Source organism: Pezoporus flaviventris, unplaced genomic scaffold (genome assembly GCF_033815535.1).
Source record: "Pezoporus flaviventris isolate CSIRO_AGI_PZ_B2104156 unplaced genomic scaffold, CSIRO_AGI_Pfla_v1 ptg000036l, whole genome shotgun sequence".
In the NCBI taxonomy this organism is placed as follows: domain Eukaryota; kingdom Metazoa; phylum Chordata; class Aves; order Psittaciformes; family Psittacidae; genus Pezoporus; species Pezoporus flaviventris.
Genome location: NW_026892584.1, coordinates 25,956,119 through 25,976,585, shown reverse-complemented (window position 1 = coordinate 25,976,585; position 20,467 = coordinate 25,956,119). Strand labels below are relative to the sequence as shown.

General features: G+C 53.1%; 1 protein-coding gene across 1 annotated transcript; it reads left to right on the top strand.

Annotated features, from left to right (window-relative positions):
• Positions 1 to 3,049: 3,049 nt before the first annotated feature.
• On the top strand, positions 3,050 to 19,929 carry SYNDIG1L (synapse differentiation inducing 1 like). Its single transcript, XM_061463584.1, has 4 exons — positions 3,050 to 3,368; positions 14,659 to 15,114; positions 16,325 to 16,462; positions 17,887 to 19,929. The coding sequence occupies exons 2-4, from the start codon at positions 14,686 to 14,688 to the stop codon at positions 18,043 to 18,045; spliced, it is 726 nt and encodes a 241-aa protein (XP_061319568.1). The 5' UTR covers positions 3,050 to 3,368; positions 14,659 to 14,685; the 3' UTR covers positions 18,046 to 19,929.
• The last annotated feature ends 538 nt before the right edge of the window (positions 19,930 to 20,467 follow it).

The window sequence follows — 20,467 nt, the reverse complement described above, 5'->3', positions numbered from 1 at the left end:
GAATTTGTTTCCCTTTAACTGTGTCTCTGCTCTGTGTTTGTGCTTCTTTGAGGATGCTCTGCAGCGGGGTCCTCACCTTTGCAGGGACCTTACAGTTATAAGGGTTTTAGTAGTTTCTGTCCCTTTCTGGCACAAAATCTTTCCTCTCAGCTCTCCACTTGCAACTGTTTGGCAGGAGTTCAGGCTTTTGGTCTTGAGTAATCTGCGTTTTCTGGCCATCAATGAAGTAATGTTACAAATTTGTCATTGCGTATTTATCTGTTGCTATGTCTGTAGTTAAATGAAGAATGTGAAGCTCAGGACATATTGGCAGGGACGTTTTAATGTTTGAGAGAACATAACCAAAAAGAAAACCCCGTCTTCCTGTGTGAAATACAAGCACAGCTTTCTTCTGGTGTATTTTATGTCTACGGCAACATTTTTCCTACTTACATTTTGGAGGGGCATCATTGACTTGGTAATGAAAGTCCAGCATGATAGTGCATCAGCTAACATCTAATTTCATTTTCTTCTGCTGGATGGGCTCTTGCCAGAGGTATCCCTTTGCAGCTGAGAGCAAAGGACCTTTTCCTTATCCATTTTCTTTTCATTCATCCCAGTGGATGCATAAATACAACAGGAATGTTCAGTGTAGTGGGAGGCTCCCTGCATTTTCCTGCACTCCCTTCAGAGTCAGTCCTGTTCCTTCTCCGGGCAGCAAAGTTTCCAGCTGACAGCTATCCGCAGTACCCTGGGGGGGTGGTGGTTCATCTCTGATTGACTCTTCTAGGTTACACCACCCTTCTGTCTCATGTCACCTCCCAGGGGCACTGCCCCTCTCTGATCTGGACTGAATGGCTGCAGTTATAAAAGCAAAGCCACAGACCACATCGCTTCGTCTGGTTTTTGCCATACCTCCATCAGCACTGGCATGAACGTATAGTATCTGTGCATGCATACGTTTCTCTCAGAGCCACCTGAGTCTGGAGAGACTTTGATTTGGCATACTAATGTCGCTTTATCATTGTTACAGCAGGAGAAATAGTGCTGCTAAGCAGTGTGTCTGTAAAAGCTGGTGAGGGCTAATCCCTGCCCCGCCGATCAGCTGCAGAGCCTGCATGTTAACTCAGCATTATGTGCAGCCCCGGTAAAGGATGGAGCAGCCACCCCAGGCTGATGAACACAGCCAGTGGGGATGGTGCAGGGGCAGGGGCGGCACATGTGACCATGCACATCACACTTACCATGGCACACCTCCATCCACCATCCTCCCTGCTTGCTCCCTCACCTTCTGCCAAGTGCCATGGCATAAAGCCAAGGTGGCTGTCTGGGCTTCTGCAAGCCATGGATGAAGCTGTTTCATCTGGAGACCAAGCTTTTCTTTCAGACTTCCCCATGGCATAGGGAAAAGGGTTTTCAAGCCCACGTCTTGCTTCCCTTCACCTCCACAGCCGCTTCAGCCTTGCCAAAAGGCTGCCCATGCACGATAAGGCCCTCTTTGTCTCTAAGAAGAGACATGCATGCAGAAGGGGCCCCTATAAGTCATCTGCTCCACCTGTCCGCCCCAAGGCAGTGTCACTTGCCGAGGATATCTCCAGAGGATGCCTCTAGCCTGGACTGACAGATTTCAGATGATGGAGATGCCAAACCTCCTTTGCTGTCCCAAGCCCTTTCCTGTCTGTCCCACTCCCTAGGGACATGGGGACTATTCTCTTCTTAGACCCTCTCAATCTGTGCTGGCTGGGTTTGGCCAAGAGGGACATCTTTTCCCTTGGGATCGCTCTTTCCATAGCAGCAGCTCTGCCCTCTGGCTGACATCCTGGAAAACAGCCTTCTGGCTGAAGCCTCCAGCCTGTGGCTGGCATTTTGGGATCACATTCTTCCCAGACGTGCTGGGAAATGCCAACAGTGGGAAATGTGGGTCACCCACATGGAGGGAAAGCTGGCCACCCATCACTGGTTCTTTGGGGAATGCAGACACTTTGATCCCATCCTTAGCCCACATGAACCAGCTTCTTTGGTTTTGCAAAAGGATCTTGCTGCTGTTCCTGAAAGGATGCACACCTCTTTGGGAGCTGGAGCAGAGGGCAGGCTGCCCCAGTATCTCATCCCCTAGCAAGAGCCCCAGACCCTCTGGGAATGGGATCTTGGGGCCTGCCTGCCCTGGCACATAACCCATCACCCTTCTATTCATCACCTGGAATAAGCTGGGAGGTTTTAGAGACAAGCCTGGACATACAGAAAGGAAGGTTTTGCTGTGAAGCCTCAGCGTTTTCCCGAGGTGGCCCTGGTGTGGGCTCTGAGGAGTGACTTCAGGGTGCTGAGGGCAGTGGATATGGGTGGCTGTGAGGCACATCTGTGTCTGCCTGGTGCAGTGTCCTCTTGGCACAGCAGCACTGGGGATGGGGGAAGGCAGACAGCTCTCTGACCATGCTGAGCAGGTTCCCCCCCCACTGGACCAGGCTTCAGCTGCAAGTGTATCTGCTGTCAGTTGTCCTGGTGCTGGGGTGAGCCTCTGGGGAAGTACTCGGGGAGGTTAGAGCAAGCGGGAAGACAGTGCAGGGGTCGGGGAGCTGCTGGAGCCTGGGGGAGCAGCACAGGCTCCCTGGGGCATTACCTGCACGGGCGGGGGGCGCGCAGGAATGATGCGGGAGCTGCAGTGTTGACTCCCACTGTGCTGGTGTAAATGTGGATTAACTCCTCCAACTGGAGTGATGCTCAGGTGTGAAGAGGCAAATCAACATCCCACCCTAGCAGAAAAATACCCGACTGAGCCAGCAAATGAGCTGCCTGTCCCTGGGATGCAGCCCCCGGCCGGGCTGCCTGACCCCGCTGCACCGGCAGCGGGAAATCTCATTTAGCCTTTTCCTTTGAACTCTGCTTGCTGGCACTGTGTCTTTCCCTTGCTGGGGTTGTAGCAAGGGCTGTGCCCTGGGAACTGCAGCGAGCAGGAGAGGGAGGCAGGAGTTTCACCCCCGTTATCTAAACCAGCAGGAGAAGAAATCACGTCGGGAGAAGAGGAGCGGTGCTAACGCACAGGTCGCTCCGGCTAGCGAGCCTCGGGAGCTGGTGATTCCGCACCCAGCCAGCGAGCGCGGGGTCTCTGGGCACGAACGCCGAGTACGGCTGTGCTGCAGCTAGAGGGCTTCGCTGCTGCCGCACACATCCCGTGTGCTGCCTGGTGCGCTGCCGCACACCCAGGCACCGGCGGGGCTCCGCCGCGCCGCTCCTCGCCGCTCCCGCTGCCCACGGCCGGCCCCGCCGCAGGGCCGCCCGCCCGCCCGGGCCCCGCAGCACAGGCGCTGCCGCCGCCGTCATGCCTGCCGCTGCTGCTGCGCTCCTGCCGCCGGGCCGCCAACTTGGCGGGTGAGCCCCTCCTCGACACGCAGGTAAGGACCCGCGCACCGCTCCGGGATGGAGGCACCCCCTCGGAGGAGGGCGGGTGGCTTTCCGGGGGATCCGGTCCCCAGGCAGACCCCGTGGGGGGGCAGCAGGTCCCCAGAGAAAGACAGATCTGCTTCAAGCTCGGATTGGCCTCGGGGGGGGGTCAGAAAATATGTTGGGGGCTGTAAGGATGAAAGGCTGCGACCTGGAGAAACCAGGATTGAATTACCTGATCGGAGGCTCTGGGGTGGGCGAAATGAAAGGATTTAAGCAAAAGTTTTGGATGCCAGGTATGTCAGAGCAACTGCAATGGCATTTTGGACCCACACAGCCATCGCGGCTCCCTCCCGGGAGGCAGCTCAGCCACTGACTGAAGTTTGGGGTTGCTTTCCTTCTGCTGAGGAGCTTCAGAGGCCAGCAGCAGCCAGCCCACTGCCAACCACCCTAAATGTGCATCCATGGGATGCACCCAAGCATGAGACCGGTGTGGGGACCTAGGTCAAGAGGGCTATGCCAGTGCGTGAATTGTGCCAATGAAACTCCCCTGAACAGCACCATCTCCTATAGCTCTGGAGACACCCTCCCAGCTTGTACCTGCAGGAAGAGCTGCACGTTCAGGAGTTTGGAAGGGAAACACTTTCCATCTCTGCCCAGTGCCTGTTTATAATTCCTTCTCTGAAGCCACTGTGGGTTTCACAAAAGCTATGGTGCTCTCCCCAGACCCTCTTCTCTGGGCTGCCTGCTTTGCTTCTGAGAAAAACATACCCTTTTCATGACCTCAGGGTCTGCCATCAGTAGAAACCTTTTTACCAGGAGGAAGGTAGTAGCACTGTGTAAGTACCAAGGATAACCAGCGGAGCGGGGTCTGAGCCTGCCTGCAACACACAAGACAAAAAAAGCCTTGGTCTCTGGGGGATAATAGGTGGTTACTTTGTAGGCTGTCAGGAGGAGGAATTACCGAAGCCAAAATGTAGTGACTGCATTTCTCTGGCAAAAGTTTTTTGTGTCATGAAAATGGCTGGCAGAGCTAAAGATCTGGGGAGCTGAACCACTTCACTTCAGCTCCCTGAGCCACCATCACAGGCAGGTAATAAACACTAGTATTAAAGAATGAGTAATTTGCTGCAGCTCCTGCATGGTGAATTTGTACAGCAGATCGCTGCTTTCGTGTGGTACCCAACCCCTCCATGCCCTCAGCCCCGCCTGCAGATGTCACCAGCTCTTGTAGAGGGGTGACCAAGTGCTTGGCAAAAACTTGCCCATTAACATCCACCCTCTGCCACCTGCAAGCTTGTTGGAGCAAGCCCCAAAGGGGCCAGCCCTGGCTGCCCTGGTAGCCTGTGGCAGAGCAGCCTGTGGGCTGTGGGGAATGGCCCCTGGCACAGGCTTGGGCACTTCAGGCCCTCCTGGTTTGGCTGCCCCCTTCCCAGCTGCTCTGTGTGGGATGGGATGTTCTCAGGAGCATCTTTGACCTTAACAGGCAGTCTGAAGCTCTGCCCTTCCTGCCCCCGAGTGCCCCTAGTGCTGCCCCATCTGCATTAGACCCCAGGCACTGATAGACTACGTCCCTTCCCCAAGTCTCTCTTGACCCTTCATCACCCTCTCTCACATTTAATATCTGTGCTTGGAATTGGTTTCCAGCTGTTCTGCAAGCATGGTCTCTGAATCAAGAAGATTTTGTCCCTTTTCTGCCTACTTTCTAAATCCCTCTCCCTGAGCCTGGGACCGCCAGGCACCAGTTGCAGGATGCTGCTCTGATGCTGCTTTCAGGGGGTAATCTCAGGCAAGGTCTCCAGCCAGTATTTGTCTATGTGCAGAATTACAGACAGGCAAGTGATTGACTTTTGTGGCTTAAGGGCCAAACCACAGCATTAGAGAGGGAAAAAAAAAAAAAAAAAAATCCATTATAGATTTCCTCAAAATTGTCTTTCTGTTGCTACTTCTTTGTCAAGTGAAAAAGGCAGCAAACCAGCCCAAAGGCTTTGCTCAGCCTGGAACAGAAGGCTCCAGTGAGACCCAGCATTTTTCAGGTGTATCACTTGAACCAGCTTCCTTTTCGAGTCAAACACTTCGGGTATCCTTTGAAAACCAGAGCTGGTCACAGGATTTGTTCCCATCTCTCTCTGGAAGCTCAGCTGTTGGTGTGAAAAATTGGCCAGGGCATGGCTCGGAGATGCAATGCCCCTTGCAGCAGCCACACAGGTGCTGCTCCTGAGCTGGGCAGAGGTTTCTGCGCACATCCTCCCAGCTCCTGGGGCCTCCAAGGAGCAAGATGGAGGGACATGCTGGCAGGGAAGACCCATGAGCAGGGTGTCTTTGCTCAGCCCTTGTGGGGCCACCAGTACTGCTCACGCAGAGCAGGGCCACCTCCTGCAACACTGTGATTCCAGACAGGTGCAAGCAGCAGCCTGAGCTCTTTCTCAGGAAAGGCTGATCTAAGTCCAGTGGTGACATGGTCAAGGAAAAGAAACAGGCCAGGATGAGAGGGAAAGCGTCTACATAGCACAGGCAGGACCGGCTGAGAGGGCCCCTCAGCAGGGCATGGTCAAGACTTGACAGGGCCGTGGAAAAGAAAATGTGGCATCATTTTGTAGTATCTCTTTCCATACCATATGGAAGATCATTTAGCATCATCCTCTGCATGGTTCTGGCCCCCTGGGACTGTGGGATGGACAAGAACCATGGGATGGCTGGGGGCAGCTGCTGCTTTTCTTCTTACCATAGTCCTGAAGACAGAATCATAGAATCAACTAGGTTGGAAAAGACCTTTAAGATCATCCAGTCCAACTGTTACCCCAGGACTGTCAAGTCCACCACTAAACCATGTCACTAAGGGCATCTACACTTTCAGGGATGGTGATTCCACCACTTCCCTGGGAAGTCCATTTGGTGAAAAAGAAAATTCCTAATATCCAATCTAAACCTCCCCTGATGCAATTTGAGGCCTTTACCTCTTTTTTTATTACTTATTACTTGGGAGATCAGCCACCTCCTTTCTCCATCATCCTTTCAGGCAGTTGTAGAGAGCAATAAGGTCTCCCCTGAGCCTTCTCTTCTCCAGACTAAACAACCCCAGTTTCTTCTTCCTCCATAAGAGGAATAAATCTCTCCTATGTCTCTGGCCAGTGTAAGCTGCCTGTCCTTAAACACAGAGCGTGCATGTCCACCCAAGGATTCCATTTCTGTGGCAACAGCAAACATGAAAGAGAGGTTCAGCATTTGTTTTGGATTGCACCTATTGACCCGGATAATAATTTAACACGTTGAAGTTTGACTGCAGACGTTGGCCAGAATGGGGAGAGAGAGATTCACTTATTCGCTGATCCGGGAGATCAGCTTACTGCTGATAACTACAGGCTGTGTTTGGAAACTTAGGGTCTAGAAAAGTAAGTTAGAAAGGTGTCATCTCCACAGCATAAGTTCATTTTTAAAGACAGAGCAGATCACTGGAAAATGAATTAAACATCTGAACTGTAGAGATGCTTTGTGTATCCCCAGGAGAATCAGGCCACAGCAATCAAAGTGGATATAGCCCTGAGCTGAAGGCAGGCAGATGGTGGATAAAATAAACAGGACGGTGGGGAAAGGAGGGTGCTGGCATGCACTAGCCTTCAGGGTGGTTATGAATCACTGGAGTATGGATATGTTTTAAACAGAGACAAATGAACAGCCCTTAAGAGCCACTTTACATTGCCAGCTTCGATTGATAGTAGGGGGATTTGCAGAGAGATGTGAGGTTGGAGTTAAGTGCTGCGGCTAAGCAGCTCTACCAGGAATCTGCAGCTGCAAAGGGAGGACAACTGTCCCCCCAGCGCCTGCTGACAACTGAATGCTACATCCCTGCCTCATCTTGGTGTTGGCCGGTGTGGGTCTCTCACCTAGAAGACAGCCAGGTCCCATCTAACAGATCACTTCCATGCTGATAGGCAGTGGCAGGGAGAGCATCCCTGTGGCAGGCTGGGCTGGAAGGCTGAGGAGCGGAAGGCTGAGGAGCACAGGTCTGTCCCAGCACAGGGCATTGCTGCTCCCTGAGGGTAATGCTCACCATGTGCCACCAGACCAGGCATCCCAGAGTGGTCTGTGGGGAAGGAGCAGTGGGGAGGATGGGATGCAGGGTCCCGTGGCAGCAGCAGCCATGAAGTGGCAATGGTCTGTGGGACTCCATGGGCAGGAGACGAGCCTTGAAGTGGAGATGATGGGACTGGAGTAAAGGGTATGAGTGAAGCAGGGCAAGCTGGGAGAAGAGCGTGGAGCCATCTAGGATACCCACCATGTTCAGTTCAATAATAGGTATAAATAGCAACAGATAAAACCTGATGTGAAACTGAAGACTGCAACCATTAGCATAAGAAAATCACCCATGAGCAAAAATTACAATCCGCAGGCACGAGCTTCTGTGCATCTTCCAGCAGCAGTGAGAACAGCCTGGTAATAAATACATCTTGTGAGACCTCTATGAGATCTCCTGTGGGATGCTTGGTGTCTCTTCAGGTACACTAGGCAGGGAGCCTGGTCTTGGCAAGGAACAGGGCTGCATCTGTGTTGGAAGCATTTGTGCTTCCTGGAGCCCATGGCCATTCTAAGTAGGTTTTCTACATTGAGGGTAGGGTGACAATGCTCTTCTCTCCAGACAGCAGTCTTAGGCATTTCCTTAATGTGGTCCAGAGCTGAGGAGGAGGAGGTTGAAGCCTGAACCAAGCCTGAGCTCATGTTTCAACGGGCCAGTGGTGTGGATGCTGCAGAAGGCAGGGAATTCACTCTCCCCTCACCCTGAGCTGGCATTTTTTGCCTGAGATGAGCAGTCAGAGCCCACAGGCTTCCCAGGCTGTCCTTGCTGGCTGATGCCTCGAAAGGGCTGGAGACATCAAGTAACAGCCCCTGCAGCCTTCCCACCTGAGAGGCATCGCTCTGACCTCCACCGCCTCTTAGCACCCCTGCCGGGTTCCCAAACAGGATTGTGAAGGAGCCTCCAATGACAGCTATCAACTAGTTTTGGTTGGCATTATGTGCCCCTTTAAAGCCCCTCACCGGGACTCTGTTGTTGACAGCGCTGCAGGGCTGAGGGCTGTTAGGATGCAAATCCAGCAGGAGAACCCCGAGGCTGAGAGGACTGCGCCAGCGTGGCTGTTGTCCATGTCTGATCCTGTCTTGGACCCGTCATAACACTGCTGTCCAGGTCACTCCTCCGGCACCGGGGCAGCCCCAGGAGCAGCCTCTCTTGTCACCTACTCTCCTCCCAGCTCCCACCTTCCCAGGACCCCCGCACCCAGGACAGCCTGCAGAACCTCTGACAGCCACCTTATTTACTTGCTTGCATCTCCAGCTAAAAAAAGGATGCTGAGAGAGTCCAAAGCTGCTAATTATACACCTAGCCACCCACACAACCATGTGTTTTATTGCCATTGCTCGTTACGCTTCCTCCTTGACAGCCCGGTGAAGCCTTTCCCGCTCTCCCTTGCGTGAGGAGTACATTCCAGCGGGGTACGTCCCGTGGCCGCATCCCTGCTTATGAGCTCCGACTCCAGGCAGGCGCTGTGCTCACACCAGCCAAGCGAACGCCAGCCGTGGGGTGTGATGCGGTGTAGCCGTGGCCAAGGGTCTGCTCAGACGGGCGCTGCCCCAGGCGCTGTGTGCGGGGACCCCACGGTGCTGCGGGCTCTCGGCCCTGGGCGGCGAGCGGAGGCCGGGGCTGGCCGGGACCGCGGTCGGTGCGGCGAGGCGCGGCGACCGGAGCGGCAGCGGCGGTGCGTGGAGTGCCTGGGACATCTAGCGGCCACCGCTCCGAGTGCCGAGCCCCGCCGGATGCGTTCTGGGATGGGGGTGCCAGGGCTGGGATGGGGAACACGGTGGCAGAGGGGCATGGTGCCAGCCCCCCAGCCCCTGGTGCCACGGCGGCAGGCAGCCCATGTGCAGGCACTCCTGGTTGGAGCTGAGCGTTTCGAGCACGTCTTTCCAGTGTTCGGAGGCGATGGAGCTCACGTTGCTCCACCGCTGATGCTCACGGGCAGCGTGTTAGCTTGCTAGCACCAGGGCTGGGGACGGGGCGGCGGGGAGCCCGCAGCCCTGCTGAGCCCCTGGAATGGCTCCTCCAGAAGCAGCACAGCTCTTTCCTGCTAGCCTTTGGGATGGATTTGCTGTTCCTTACCGTTAGGAGGAATGCCTCAGATTTGAGCACGGCTGGGTCGAAACACTGCTGCAGAGAAACATTTTTATCAGAGGGAATAAGGACTCGATTTCCACCTGGAAATTGCTCAATTTGACTTGCGAACCTTGAAAAGCAGCCCATCGCATCCCATTTCTCAAAGCAATTTAGTCTCTGTTGGAACCAGGAGGCCATTGGCGAGGCACTGACTTTCTACATGTCAGGAGATCAGAAGCAGCGCTTTATTCACTCCTTTCTAGCTCTATCAAACCATCTGCATTTAAGTTGTGAACTAGATGCTCTACATTACGAGTGCCTCAATTATCATCCCTCTAGTCCATTGTCCATGCACCCCGTGTCACCTTCTTCCTTCCCTCCTGGTCTTCACCAACTCTTCCCCCTCCAGCAGCTCCACAGTCCCTTTCTTCTCTATCCCAGTGGCCAGGGCCCAGTTCCCTGCCTGGCTCACATGTCACTTTGCTTCCCCTGCCCTGTGCCGTCTTTCCCACCATCTCCCTTCTCACTGCTGTCCCTACCATGTCCCTTTGCTTCTCTGGGTACCACCTCAGCCAGCCCCATGGGGCTGTCATGCGCCACTGCCCTCCCATCCTGCTCCATGCTGAGAGCTGCCTCCGCTGCATCACTCCCCCGTCCATTCCAGCATGATGGCTGCCACACCTGATGCTCCTGCCACAACAGCCTTTCCCAGGGCTGGTGAAGGGTCCATTACACCCTAGCGTGAACAGCCTCCCACTCTGCATGCCGGTGCTGCACCCGAGGCAGGAGCAGCGGTGTGGAGGTGAGCAGCCGCAGGAGGGCTTGCCTGTTGGCTGGAGCATGACCGCTTTCTACAGCCATACAGCTTTCTACATCAGTCTGCAGGGCTGATGGAAGCTTTTCCTTATCCCTTGAGCTGTGCTTCACCCTGCACGACTCAGGGCTGGATCGTAGCAAGTATGTGTCGGCTGTGCTGGCTTCTATGGCTGAGAAAGGACTTGCCAGATGTGTTTTCCACAAGCTCTCACAGCCCTTCCTTCATCCCCATATTCCCTCTCCAAGATGCCGACTATTCCTCGCTGGGGTGCTCTGCCTTTGCTCCTTAGCAGCCCTTGTGAGCTGGTTTCCTCTTGGGCAGAATCGCAAACTTGGATGCCCAGAGGCAGAGCTACTGTGCCCTGGCAGGACTTGGACCTCTTCCTGGAAGTCCCAAAGCACCTTCTTTGAGCTTCCAGTAAAATCTGGGCTTTGGGAAGGGTGCTAGCCACATTCCTGCCCTTTCTTGCTTACCTCTGTCCTGGGGCTATGGCAGCTGTACCTAGCCTTGATCTTGCTTCCCATCAGACAGGTCAGGAACAGCTATTCATACTCTCCTGCCCTCAGACCAGGCAGGGCATGGCAACACAGTGGGGCAATGCTTCCTGAGGGCACCCACCTCCCTGGGTGCTGTCCTGAAGGGGAAAGCCAGGGTGAGCTAACCTTCTCACTTGGAAGTCTGAGTACGTGCAATGCAGTCAGAAACTCCTAATGAGCCCGGGAAGTGAGGCAGAGTGTTTGCTTGACAGGGCAATTAAGTGATGATTGATTCCTGAAACAACTACTCAATTCATCATTAGCTGGGCTTATCATAGCTGGCATCCGTGCTAAGGGTCCCTCTGAGGACTGTCCCAGGGGATGTGGTGAGGAGGTGAGATCCCTTTAGCATAAAGGTAAATTTGCTGTGTTTTATTTTCATGCCTTATTTTGGCTCCTTTTATCCAGCAAGCTTCTTGAGAGCACACAGCACAGTTGTGTGTTTCCCACTCTGCTGGGGACTGCTGTAGCCGTCCTGGGGAGGTGGAGGGCCCTGCCCCACTGGGTGGTTATGGGAGCAGCAGTGCAGCAGGGGAGGCAGTTCATTACAGAGCCAGCATATTAGTCTTGGTGGTAGGTCTGCAGCAATAGCCCAGCTCAATCAGGGCACTGGAATCTGCCTCCTCCCAGATGTGTCCTCCCCATGGCCTCACTCTGTGCTTGTATACATGTAGGTGTGCATCCTCCCTGCGCACTTAACAGCATCCTGCCTCTGTTACCTCCTGCCAGCACTGCCCAGACTAGCCCCGTGGGGCTGACATACTCATACTATCCAGTTGTGCTGGTAATGAGGACAGAAAATGACCACTCTGCCAATTTTGTCTTTTGCAGCTTCCCTGCTTTCATCTGCTAGCTTCATTTCTCTTCCCCCAAGCTTGGTTATTACCAAGCTTACTTTATTACCAGGCTTACTTTATTAAGTCCCTGTGTGGCTACATTTACTGTAGGATCCAGATTATCTAAATAGGGTCTGGGGACAACAGCAGGGCTGGTTTGGCTCTGTCCTTCCCTGCGCATGTGCATGTTGGGCTGGTCGGTGCCCTCCCTGTTATTCCCTTTCTAATATCATCTCTACAGGTTTGATAGGCCTCATCTCCACCTGCAAACCCAGATTATTCAGTGCACATATATGCATACATGCTTCCACATATGGGCACAGTTTCTATGTGAGGCAGTGATCTTGGTGACTAAGGAGTGGGAAGCATCTCTAACCCCTCCAATACTGGTACTTTTCACATCAGTTATCAGAGAGGGAGGTTTCAGCCTGGCTGCTTTCCAGCAGGGCTGAGTACGCTGCCGTAGGCATGCTGTGATGCTGTGCTGGCCCTCAGCATCTCCTCCCCACTGCTGACAAATACTAGCACCCGGACTGGGTGCTAGGGCTGCACTTGGTGGTCTCTTCGCCTATTTGAGAAGTGCAGTGAGACCTCCTTCTGCACTCTCCACTTGTATTTGCAGCCCATCCTACTCCCATGGAGAGCACGGCACCCAGCTCCCAAGAGTGGAAGGCAGCAAGGAAAAGAGAGTTTACTACAGGTGAATCTTTTACGATGCCAGAAGGTACAGGACTCACATAGACTACAATCTTCTAGCTGTAGCCCTGCCCTCTCGACGTTTTGTGCAGTGCAGCAGCCTCTGAGGTCCTGGCCTTGCTCTAGGGACAGCTCCAGGGCAGTATGAGGACCAGAGAGGTCTGGCTCTTCCTGCTTCTCTGAGGCTTCCAGCAAGATCCCATCCCTCCCTCCCTGAGCTTGCTGCCAGAAACACTGCTTGAGATGAGGCATAGATGCCCTACCAAAACTGCCAGCTTTCTCTTGCTAGAGTGGGACTCCTGCTCCTGCTGGGGCTGCTGCTCTCAAATGACCCTCAGCGACTGGCCTCTCCCTACTGCTTTGTTAAAAAGCAAGGTGTTTTATTGGAAACCTAATCTGGGCGTTGAGGTAAGCGCAGAAGTGGTTTGTGCTTTTGTTGCCTGTAAACCAGGATGAAGCTTCGAGCTTCCCCGGGTCTGTGCAGGAAATCAAACCGTCTGTGCTGCAAAATGCATCTCCCTTCAATGTTTTGAAAATACTTCGTGGCCATCTGCTGCACGAGCCATTACCGGCTTTATTAGTGAGGTGGGAGACTGCAGGAAGCAGAGAATGATCCTGGGCAGGGAAAAGCGGAGAGCGCTCACCAAGAAGTGGAGAGTTCCAGCAGTGCCAGAGTGCTTTTGAATGGCTCCCTCTTTCTGAGGAGCCTTTCAAAATGTGGCAACTGCTTCCAGAAAAAGCTCATCAGCTGTTTCATGAGCATAAAGCTCATCAACAGGACCATTTAAACTCGGGCATGCCAGTCAAACGTGTGCGATAGGGCAGAGCCTGGCCAAGGGGTCGGGACCACTTGAATTTTCACTCTCTGGAACCTTCAACTCCAACTCCTTTTTTTATGCTTTCTTTCCAAGGACAGATTTAAAGCCAAAGTGATGTGCTTTCTACCAGAAAGCCTAGTGCACCTCAGGGAGCCCTATAGCCGGGGAAAGCATGTCTCTGCTACACAGCATCCTGCAGAAGAGGCAGTGACGGAGGTCTCTAAGGAGGACAGGAACATTTGGGGTTGCAAGGCAATAAGTTGGCACAGTCTAAGAGCTGGGAATGTGCCAGAGAGCAGCTGTAAAACACGAGGCTCAGGTACTGAAGAGTGCAAAGTAATTGTTTCTCTCTCCTGGGGAATGCTGATATTTCACTACGCATCTTCTTTGTGCCAAGGTGTGTTGGGAAGCCAAAATAGGAAACACTCCTCTGAAGAAAAGCAGTTGGAATATATCATCTCAGAAATCTTCATGGAAAGAAAGAAAAGAGAAAAAGGCAGCACAAGGTTTCAGTGCTCTGAAATGGAGGAAGGGAGAGGGGTGGAGTTTCCCAGAGGAAGGAAGAAACCCGGGTTGACATTTGTAGCTGAGGATCCCATTTGGACTTGGCATTTTCTGAAGCTGGTGGCCCACAGCCAGGGCTGCACAGCTGCAGCTGTACCAGGAATGGATCTAGTTCAAGCAGGGCTCTGATGCGGTAGGTCATTTACTTAAATTGTCATGATTTCAATGCGGACCAAACCCCATGAGGTCTCCCCTTTAACCTTTGCACTCCTCTGTTCCTCTGCATGGCTGGCTGGGCATCCAGTGATCCCCATCCCAGACTGAACACTGCCTCCATGTCCTCATAGCAGCCTTCTGTCTTCCCTTGATGGCTTGCTGCTGTTGCCCTGGCCCCAGCTTACCTTGGAAAAGCCCTAGAAAGCCTCCCATGTACCTGAAAGCCATTAGGTGCATGTGCAATGCCTGAAGGGCTGTAATTCACCATGCGACCCTCTGCTTTAGAAAGCCAGGGATGCCACTAAAGTGTCTGTCAGCCTCTTATCTGCTTCTGTGCTGTCTGTTAGTCTTTGCCACAGCACACATTATGAACCAGCAGAAAAGATGCAGTAGGTCCTTTTCCTGTCAGGCTGCACGTGGCCGTCTCAGGATGCATTATAGATACAGAAAATTCTCATCTTAATCCAGCCTGAATCAGATCATCCTGTTGCAGGGCTGCCTCCTTATCTTCCTACCAGCTGGGGAGAGATGAAGAGATGCTCAGTTTGAAGAGATAGCATTCAAGCTGTGGAGACGTGGGGAGGGCTCTTGTTTTTTCCAGCATTGCCAAATCTTTCTGTTCCCGCTAGTCTCGTCTTGACATCAGCTCTGCATGGGCAAGAGGCTTTTCTGCTCCCTTTCCCATTTCATGCTGAAATAACAACTCCCCCTCCCACTTTCTTTGCTCCCGCAGGATTTCTCCCCCACCACTACCGGCAGCATGGAGAGCGTGCGGGAGCTCCAAAACCCACTGTTGGCCAAGGCCAATGGGCACCTGCACAGCAGCTATTCTTACCACCAGCATCACAGCCAGGACTACCCCAGCCATCGCTGCCAAGGGAAACTGTATTCCTACATCTTCCAGAACACTGGTGGTGCCAGGACTCATCAGCTGCTGGATGCCAGCTCCCTGCAGCTGGCCGTTGAAGCCTTGTACGGCCCCAGTTTCATCCTCGTGAAGGATGAGACCACTCTTAAGGCCAAGGACAGCAAGATGGAGAGCTGCGAGACCACCTTTACAGAGAGTAAAGAGGCTCCACCCGAAGCTCCTGACGCACATGAGGCACAAGGGTCCTGCCGGGTGGAGAGTGACATCCGCATACAAACCGTGTCCTACGAGGTGGAGGAAGAGGAGCTCCAGGAGTACGAGGTGAGCTTTGCCAGTTGGGATGGCACCAAAGTCCTCCTTTGCTAATGCTGGCCACTGGCCCAAATTCTTGGTCATTTATTCTCCCTTCTTTCCCCAGAGCTTTCCCCCTAGACTCTACTATCTCCTGCATCAACACCTCTCCCTGTGCACCCAAAATTTCTTCTTCCTCCTTATTATTTCTGCTCACTTCTCACCGCAGACGTCAGAAGGAGGTCAGCTTCCCTGAGGGCAGCCTGGCTGCATGCCCACTGAGAGCAAAGGGGAGGTGGGGCCATCTCTGAGGGACCCTTGGGATATGGGAGCTTTTTGACAAGGGTAGCCTGCTGCTGCTGTGGCACTCAGTCTGAGGGAAAATAACAACCCTTGCATAACAGCAAAATTCACATGCTTGATGGCAGCAGCCGAGAGAAAGCTGTATATGTAAAGACCAGCTGAATCTTGCAAAGGAAGAATGAGAGCTGACAAAGCAGCCTCATGCTATGCTCTGTGCCCCATCATGGCTTGAGTGGCAGTGCAGAGGCTGGGAACATCATCCAGGACCTTGAGAGGTGGGAGCAGGTCCCCAGAGCCTGCTGGAGCTGATGCCTGATGACCTAGCACAGCTCCACTGTTTTCAGTGCCAGTGGTTTGGCCTTTCCAGATGGCAGCAAGGGTGTCTGCACTTCTGTGTGCCTTCCCCACTGAGACGTATCACTTCCAGGCTGGTCTGTGGCTGGTGGAGCAGTGGGGCACAGGAGGGCTGACCGCAGCTGCTCTGAGCAATGCACTCACTAAGGGGATGGGACGCGTCATCCCTGTGAGGGAGGCTCCAATTCAACCGTGTTCCCTCACTTGCTAAATTAGCTTAGCGGTGTATTGATCTCCTAGTCCCTAATGGGGATAAGGCACTTTATTTAACCTAACAAACAGCCAGCTCTGCCAAAGCTGAAGATATTTCAGTTTAAGACTATCTATTTGTCTCCCATGGAAACCCCAGACCCCCATTTGCTCTGGCGGGGAGCCGAAAATCCACTCTGCTCCTGGATTTGCTGAGCTACATGTTTTCTCACCAAACCAGGCTCAAATATTTGTGAAACTTGCTCCTTGAGTTTGCAGGTGGGAAACAGATGAGAATATATGATGGGGCCAGGAGAGAGCAGGAGAGGGGCTGAGACAGCCTGCAGGGCAGCATGGGGAGATGGGCACGCGCTGAACCTGTCTGGTTTTGCAGAGCGACTCCTCCAGTGACAGTGAAAGCGAGGACCATTTCCTGATGCTTCCACCCCGTGACCACCTGGGCTTGGCCCTCTTCTCCATGCTGTGCTGCTTCTGGCCCTTGGGGATTGCTGCCTTCTACTTCTCACAAGGGGTAAGAGATCCTTTTGCTTGCTTGCATGCATTGAGTGCTGAAGCAAGGGCCCTGCAAGCCACAGCAGCCCTGGCAGGCTTTTCCTTTGGGTCTTTTGGGTGTTATTTGGGATTCCCTTGGACCCAGGTTCTCACCCCCCAGCTAGGCTCAGGAAAATGTCATTTTCGCACCTGACCCCCCATTCTGCAATAGTGCAGAAATCATACACCATGACCCAGTACAAGGCAGCCCCATGCCCTGGGAGTCAGGCTGCTCTGGAGCCTGGACATGAAAGGGAGTCTGGTCTCCATATCACAGCACAGCTCCTCTATTGCACTTGTTTCTGACATGTGTTGGCTAAGCTATATGAGCCAACACCAGGCTGGCAGAGGCTGCAGAGGGTGGTGGCCTTTGGACTGCACCAGCTCAGAGAAACTGCTGCCTTCTTGAGGGCTTATCCCAGAGCCTGGGCTCACTTACATTACTCTTGACCCAGAATAATTCATGCAGAGCCAGGGGATTTACTCAGTGTTTTCATAGATGGTGCTGTACCAAGAACAGTTGGGGGAAGGCATTAAGAAGTTAAATCAAGAGGATAGAAACAGAAATGGAAAAGTATATAACTTGAGTACCTGGCACAGAGGTGGTGAGAGGCAGGGGAAGCTTTAAATGGAGTGGCTGATTCTACATTTTTATGTGGTGCAGGGTAGCACAGTGCACTCTCCACGTGATGATGTACTTGGTGCTATTTGTTGGTAGTTACAGTTCCAGTTGCTGTAACTACCACTTTGTCACTCACTGAGGCAAGGACCATCTCTTTACTCAGTGCCTGTGCACACTGAGTGCCCTGATCTCCACATGGCAAACACACATAGTAGGTAATACCAGGAGTAACTCTGAGCATGCCCATGGCACTCAGGGAAGCTGGAAGTTGCTGGCCCAGAGAGGCAACACCCACATCTGTCTCCATTTCTGGCTCCATCACCCTTCCCTGGCAAACAGGCTTCAACTGAAAACCCCATGCAGGGAAAATCAAGTTGCAGCACAGACAGACTGATGTGCCATGCTTTCTGGAGTCAGCTCCCTGAGACTAGGAAGCACTTGCTATATGTCTGTGTCAGGTATATTGGTATCTAGACAGTATCACACACCCATCACCCCATGTATTGACTCTTTGTCTGGTCTTAAGAGGGTCCAGCTACTCACTGACCGCTCTGATTGAGCACCTGGACGGCTGGGGCTTTCAAACAAACAGCCAAAGCCCACGTTTCCCATGGAGACAAAATCCAGAGGGAAATGTGGATGGACATCTTGCTGTCTGTCACCAGCCTTCATGGGATGCAATGGCTGGGGAAGCGGGGGTTAACTCAGTAGTGAAATGACTGCACACGGTTGAAAGGCCACCTGGTAGCACTGTGAGCAATGAGCATTTCTTCTCCTTCCAGACCAGCAAGGCTGTCTCCAAAGGAGATTTCCACCTGGCCAGTTCAGCTTCCCGTCGAGCTCTCTTCCTCGCCGCGCTCTCCATAACCATTGGCACAGGAGTGTACATCGGGGTGGTGGTAGCGCTGATCGCTTATCTCTCCAAAGGGGGCCACGTATAGCTGCCATCTGCACGTCAGCACTGTCCCCAGCCGCCGGCCCTCCTGGGATGGAGCTTTTCTGTGGAGCACAGGGCACCAGTGCCTGCAAGGGCTGCTTGCACAGCAGGACCCCTGCTTGGATGCCCTATGCAAGCTCTTTCCCCTTTCAGAAGAACAGCAGACCCCCGTTCTCCCTGAGGCTGTGAGGTGTAACTATCTAACAACAGGGAATTGGGCACCAGCCTGGCTGCAAGGACCAGGAGGAGCACATTTTCCAGGTGAAAGACATGCAGGAGAGACATTGCATGCTGCTGCTGGGCTGGGGCCACCACCCCTGATGCAGGGCCATGGATTCTGCTCCCAGCCCTGCAGTCAGGAGATCCACCCCTGGTGCTCAGGCTTGGCCCATGAAAGGGGCACACAGGGAGGAGAAGAAATATGGTGCCAGGGAATGACCACTCTTTCTTCTGGGAGGCCACAGTGCTGGGGAGGGGGGTCTCCCGGCTGCTGTGATGGGGACGACATTCTCATTTCAGTGCCATAAGGTGGCACCTGCCCCTCAGCTGCAGCCAAGTAGGAGGGCACATCATGGTCATGACCAAAGGACATGCTCTTCACATCCCTCTGCAGACAGACCCCTGGTCCACAGGAGAACATTCCAGCCACTGGCTCATCCCAGACCAGAAACAAGGAGGAAGGCAGGCTGGTGGCTGCACACCATCACTCCCATTGTTGGAATAAGCTGGCAGGGACAGCAAGGTTTTCTCCGTGTTAATAGTGACTATAATGATAATTGCAAGTCAGAGGCCCTGTAAGGCCGGTGTCCCACAGTGCTGGGCCCTGAAGATACTTGTAAATGGCAATTTCTACCCAAGAAGAGACCTGGGAGGGGTGGGGGCCTGAAGGACTACACTCTTGACACTAGATCAGGGCCTTGCACATCAAGAGGAATGGAAAGAAAAGGCCAACAAGACATACAGAGCCTAGGGTGGGAATGCTGTTTGCAAGAGAATGAGATCCAAAGGATGAAAACTTGGAAGGAGCCCGAAACACAGGGTCTGACCCAAAAACACTTCTTCCCATGCCTCGGAGAGGGGTATCTCCATCCTTCCAAAAGCCTCTGCTGACAAGGAAGTCCCACGCATCCCCACTTACATCTCTTTTGCTAATTCGTGTATTGTCAGCAACAGTCAGGTGCTTCGGAGGTGGGTGTGATGGCAATGACGGCCTCAGGGGGCTGGTGTGAAAAGGCCCTGCCTCACCCCTGCTCTGCAGCATCCACCTTGACTCTGCTGCCTCCTTCCCCGGTGTGCAGAGGGCTGCAGGCAGACTCTGGGTGCCCATCACCCCCTTCCTGGGGTTTCTGGGCAGGCTGCAGCTGGCTCTTCAAGAGATGCAGCATGTACTCCAGCTGGGTGCCATTCAAATGTACATTTCATCTTTAAGAAGCATGTTAATGTCTGCGATGCTGTTGTACTTGAGCCATAAAAGAGAGAAGTGCATCAGAGACCTGTGCAGAATCTGGTCTGAAAGTTCTCATTATGTTTTATAACATGGAAGAGCTAATAAAAAAAGCAGGAGAAAAGACCGTGTTTGTAAGGACATGGAGCTAGCTAGTGAAGAGGTGAGCTTTGCAGGAGTGCTGAGCTCATTTAAACCTGAAGGTTTTTATGCAGTTCCTGAAGGAAGTTATAATCCAGCTGGTGTCTGGGCGACTCAGAGGGAGTTGTACTGCGATGTAGCTCACAGCAAGCAGCTAGTGTTGGAAGCAGGATGTTGATGTAGGCTTTTTGCCATGCATGGTCAGACAAGAATTAGGGAGAGAGAGAGAGAGTGAGCATCATGTATGTTCTGCGTAGTAGAAGCATAAAATAAAATGTGCTCAAAGAGGGGCAGAAGAACACAGACATCAGGAGGTAATAAGCAGGTCTTACTTCTCATGATAGACAGTGGGAGACAGAATTTGCAGGGAAGGACTGAGGAGTCCAGAAGAGATGAGATAGCTTAGAGAGGAGAGGGGAGGGGCACCCGCACCCAGCAGCTAAGGGATGGTTTTCATTGCTCTCTTCTGCATGTGCCTTCCTGGGCATCCATCCCCCAGATAACAGAACAGGATGGATGTCTGTGGGTGCCCGTGTGATCACCCCCCCTTCAGTGCCATCTCAGGTAAAGCCCTCCCTGTCTCTCCCCACCAAGTACACAACCATTGGGGCTGCTGGACCAGAATCAGCAATAACAAACTGCATTTGCCTCTGAATCTGTGATTCTGCCAGCTGCTTCCCTTCAGGGGCTGCCATGGCTGGGGGGAGGGCAGCAGCCTTGTGGGCACCTCATCCCTCTGCACCCCAGCCCACCTCTTTGTTTCTAATTGGAGACACACAGGGAAAGACTGTTGGGATAAAGGGCCGACAGAATTAAAGTGTTTTCCACTAACAGCCTGAAT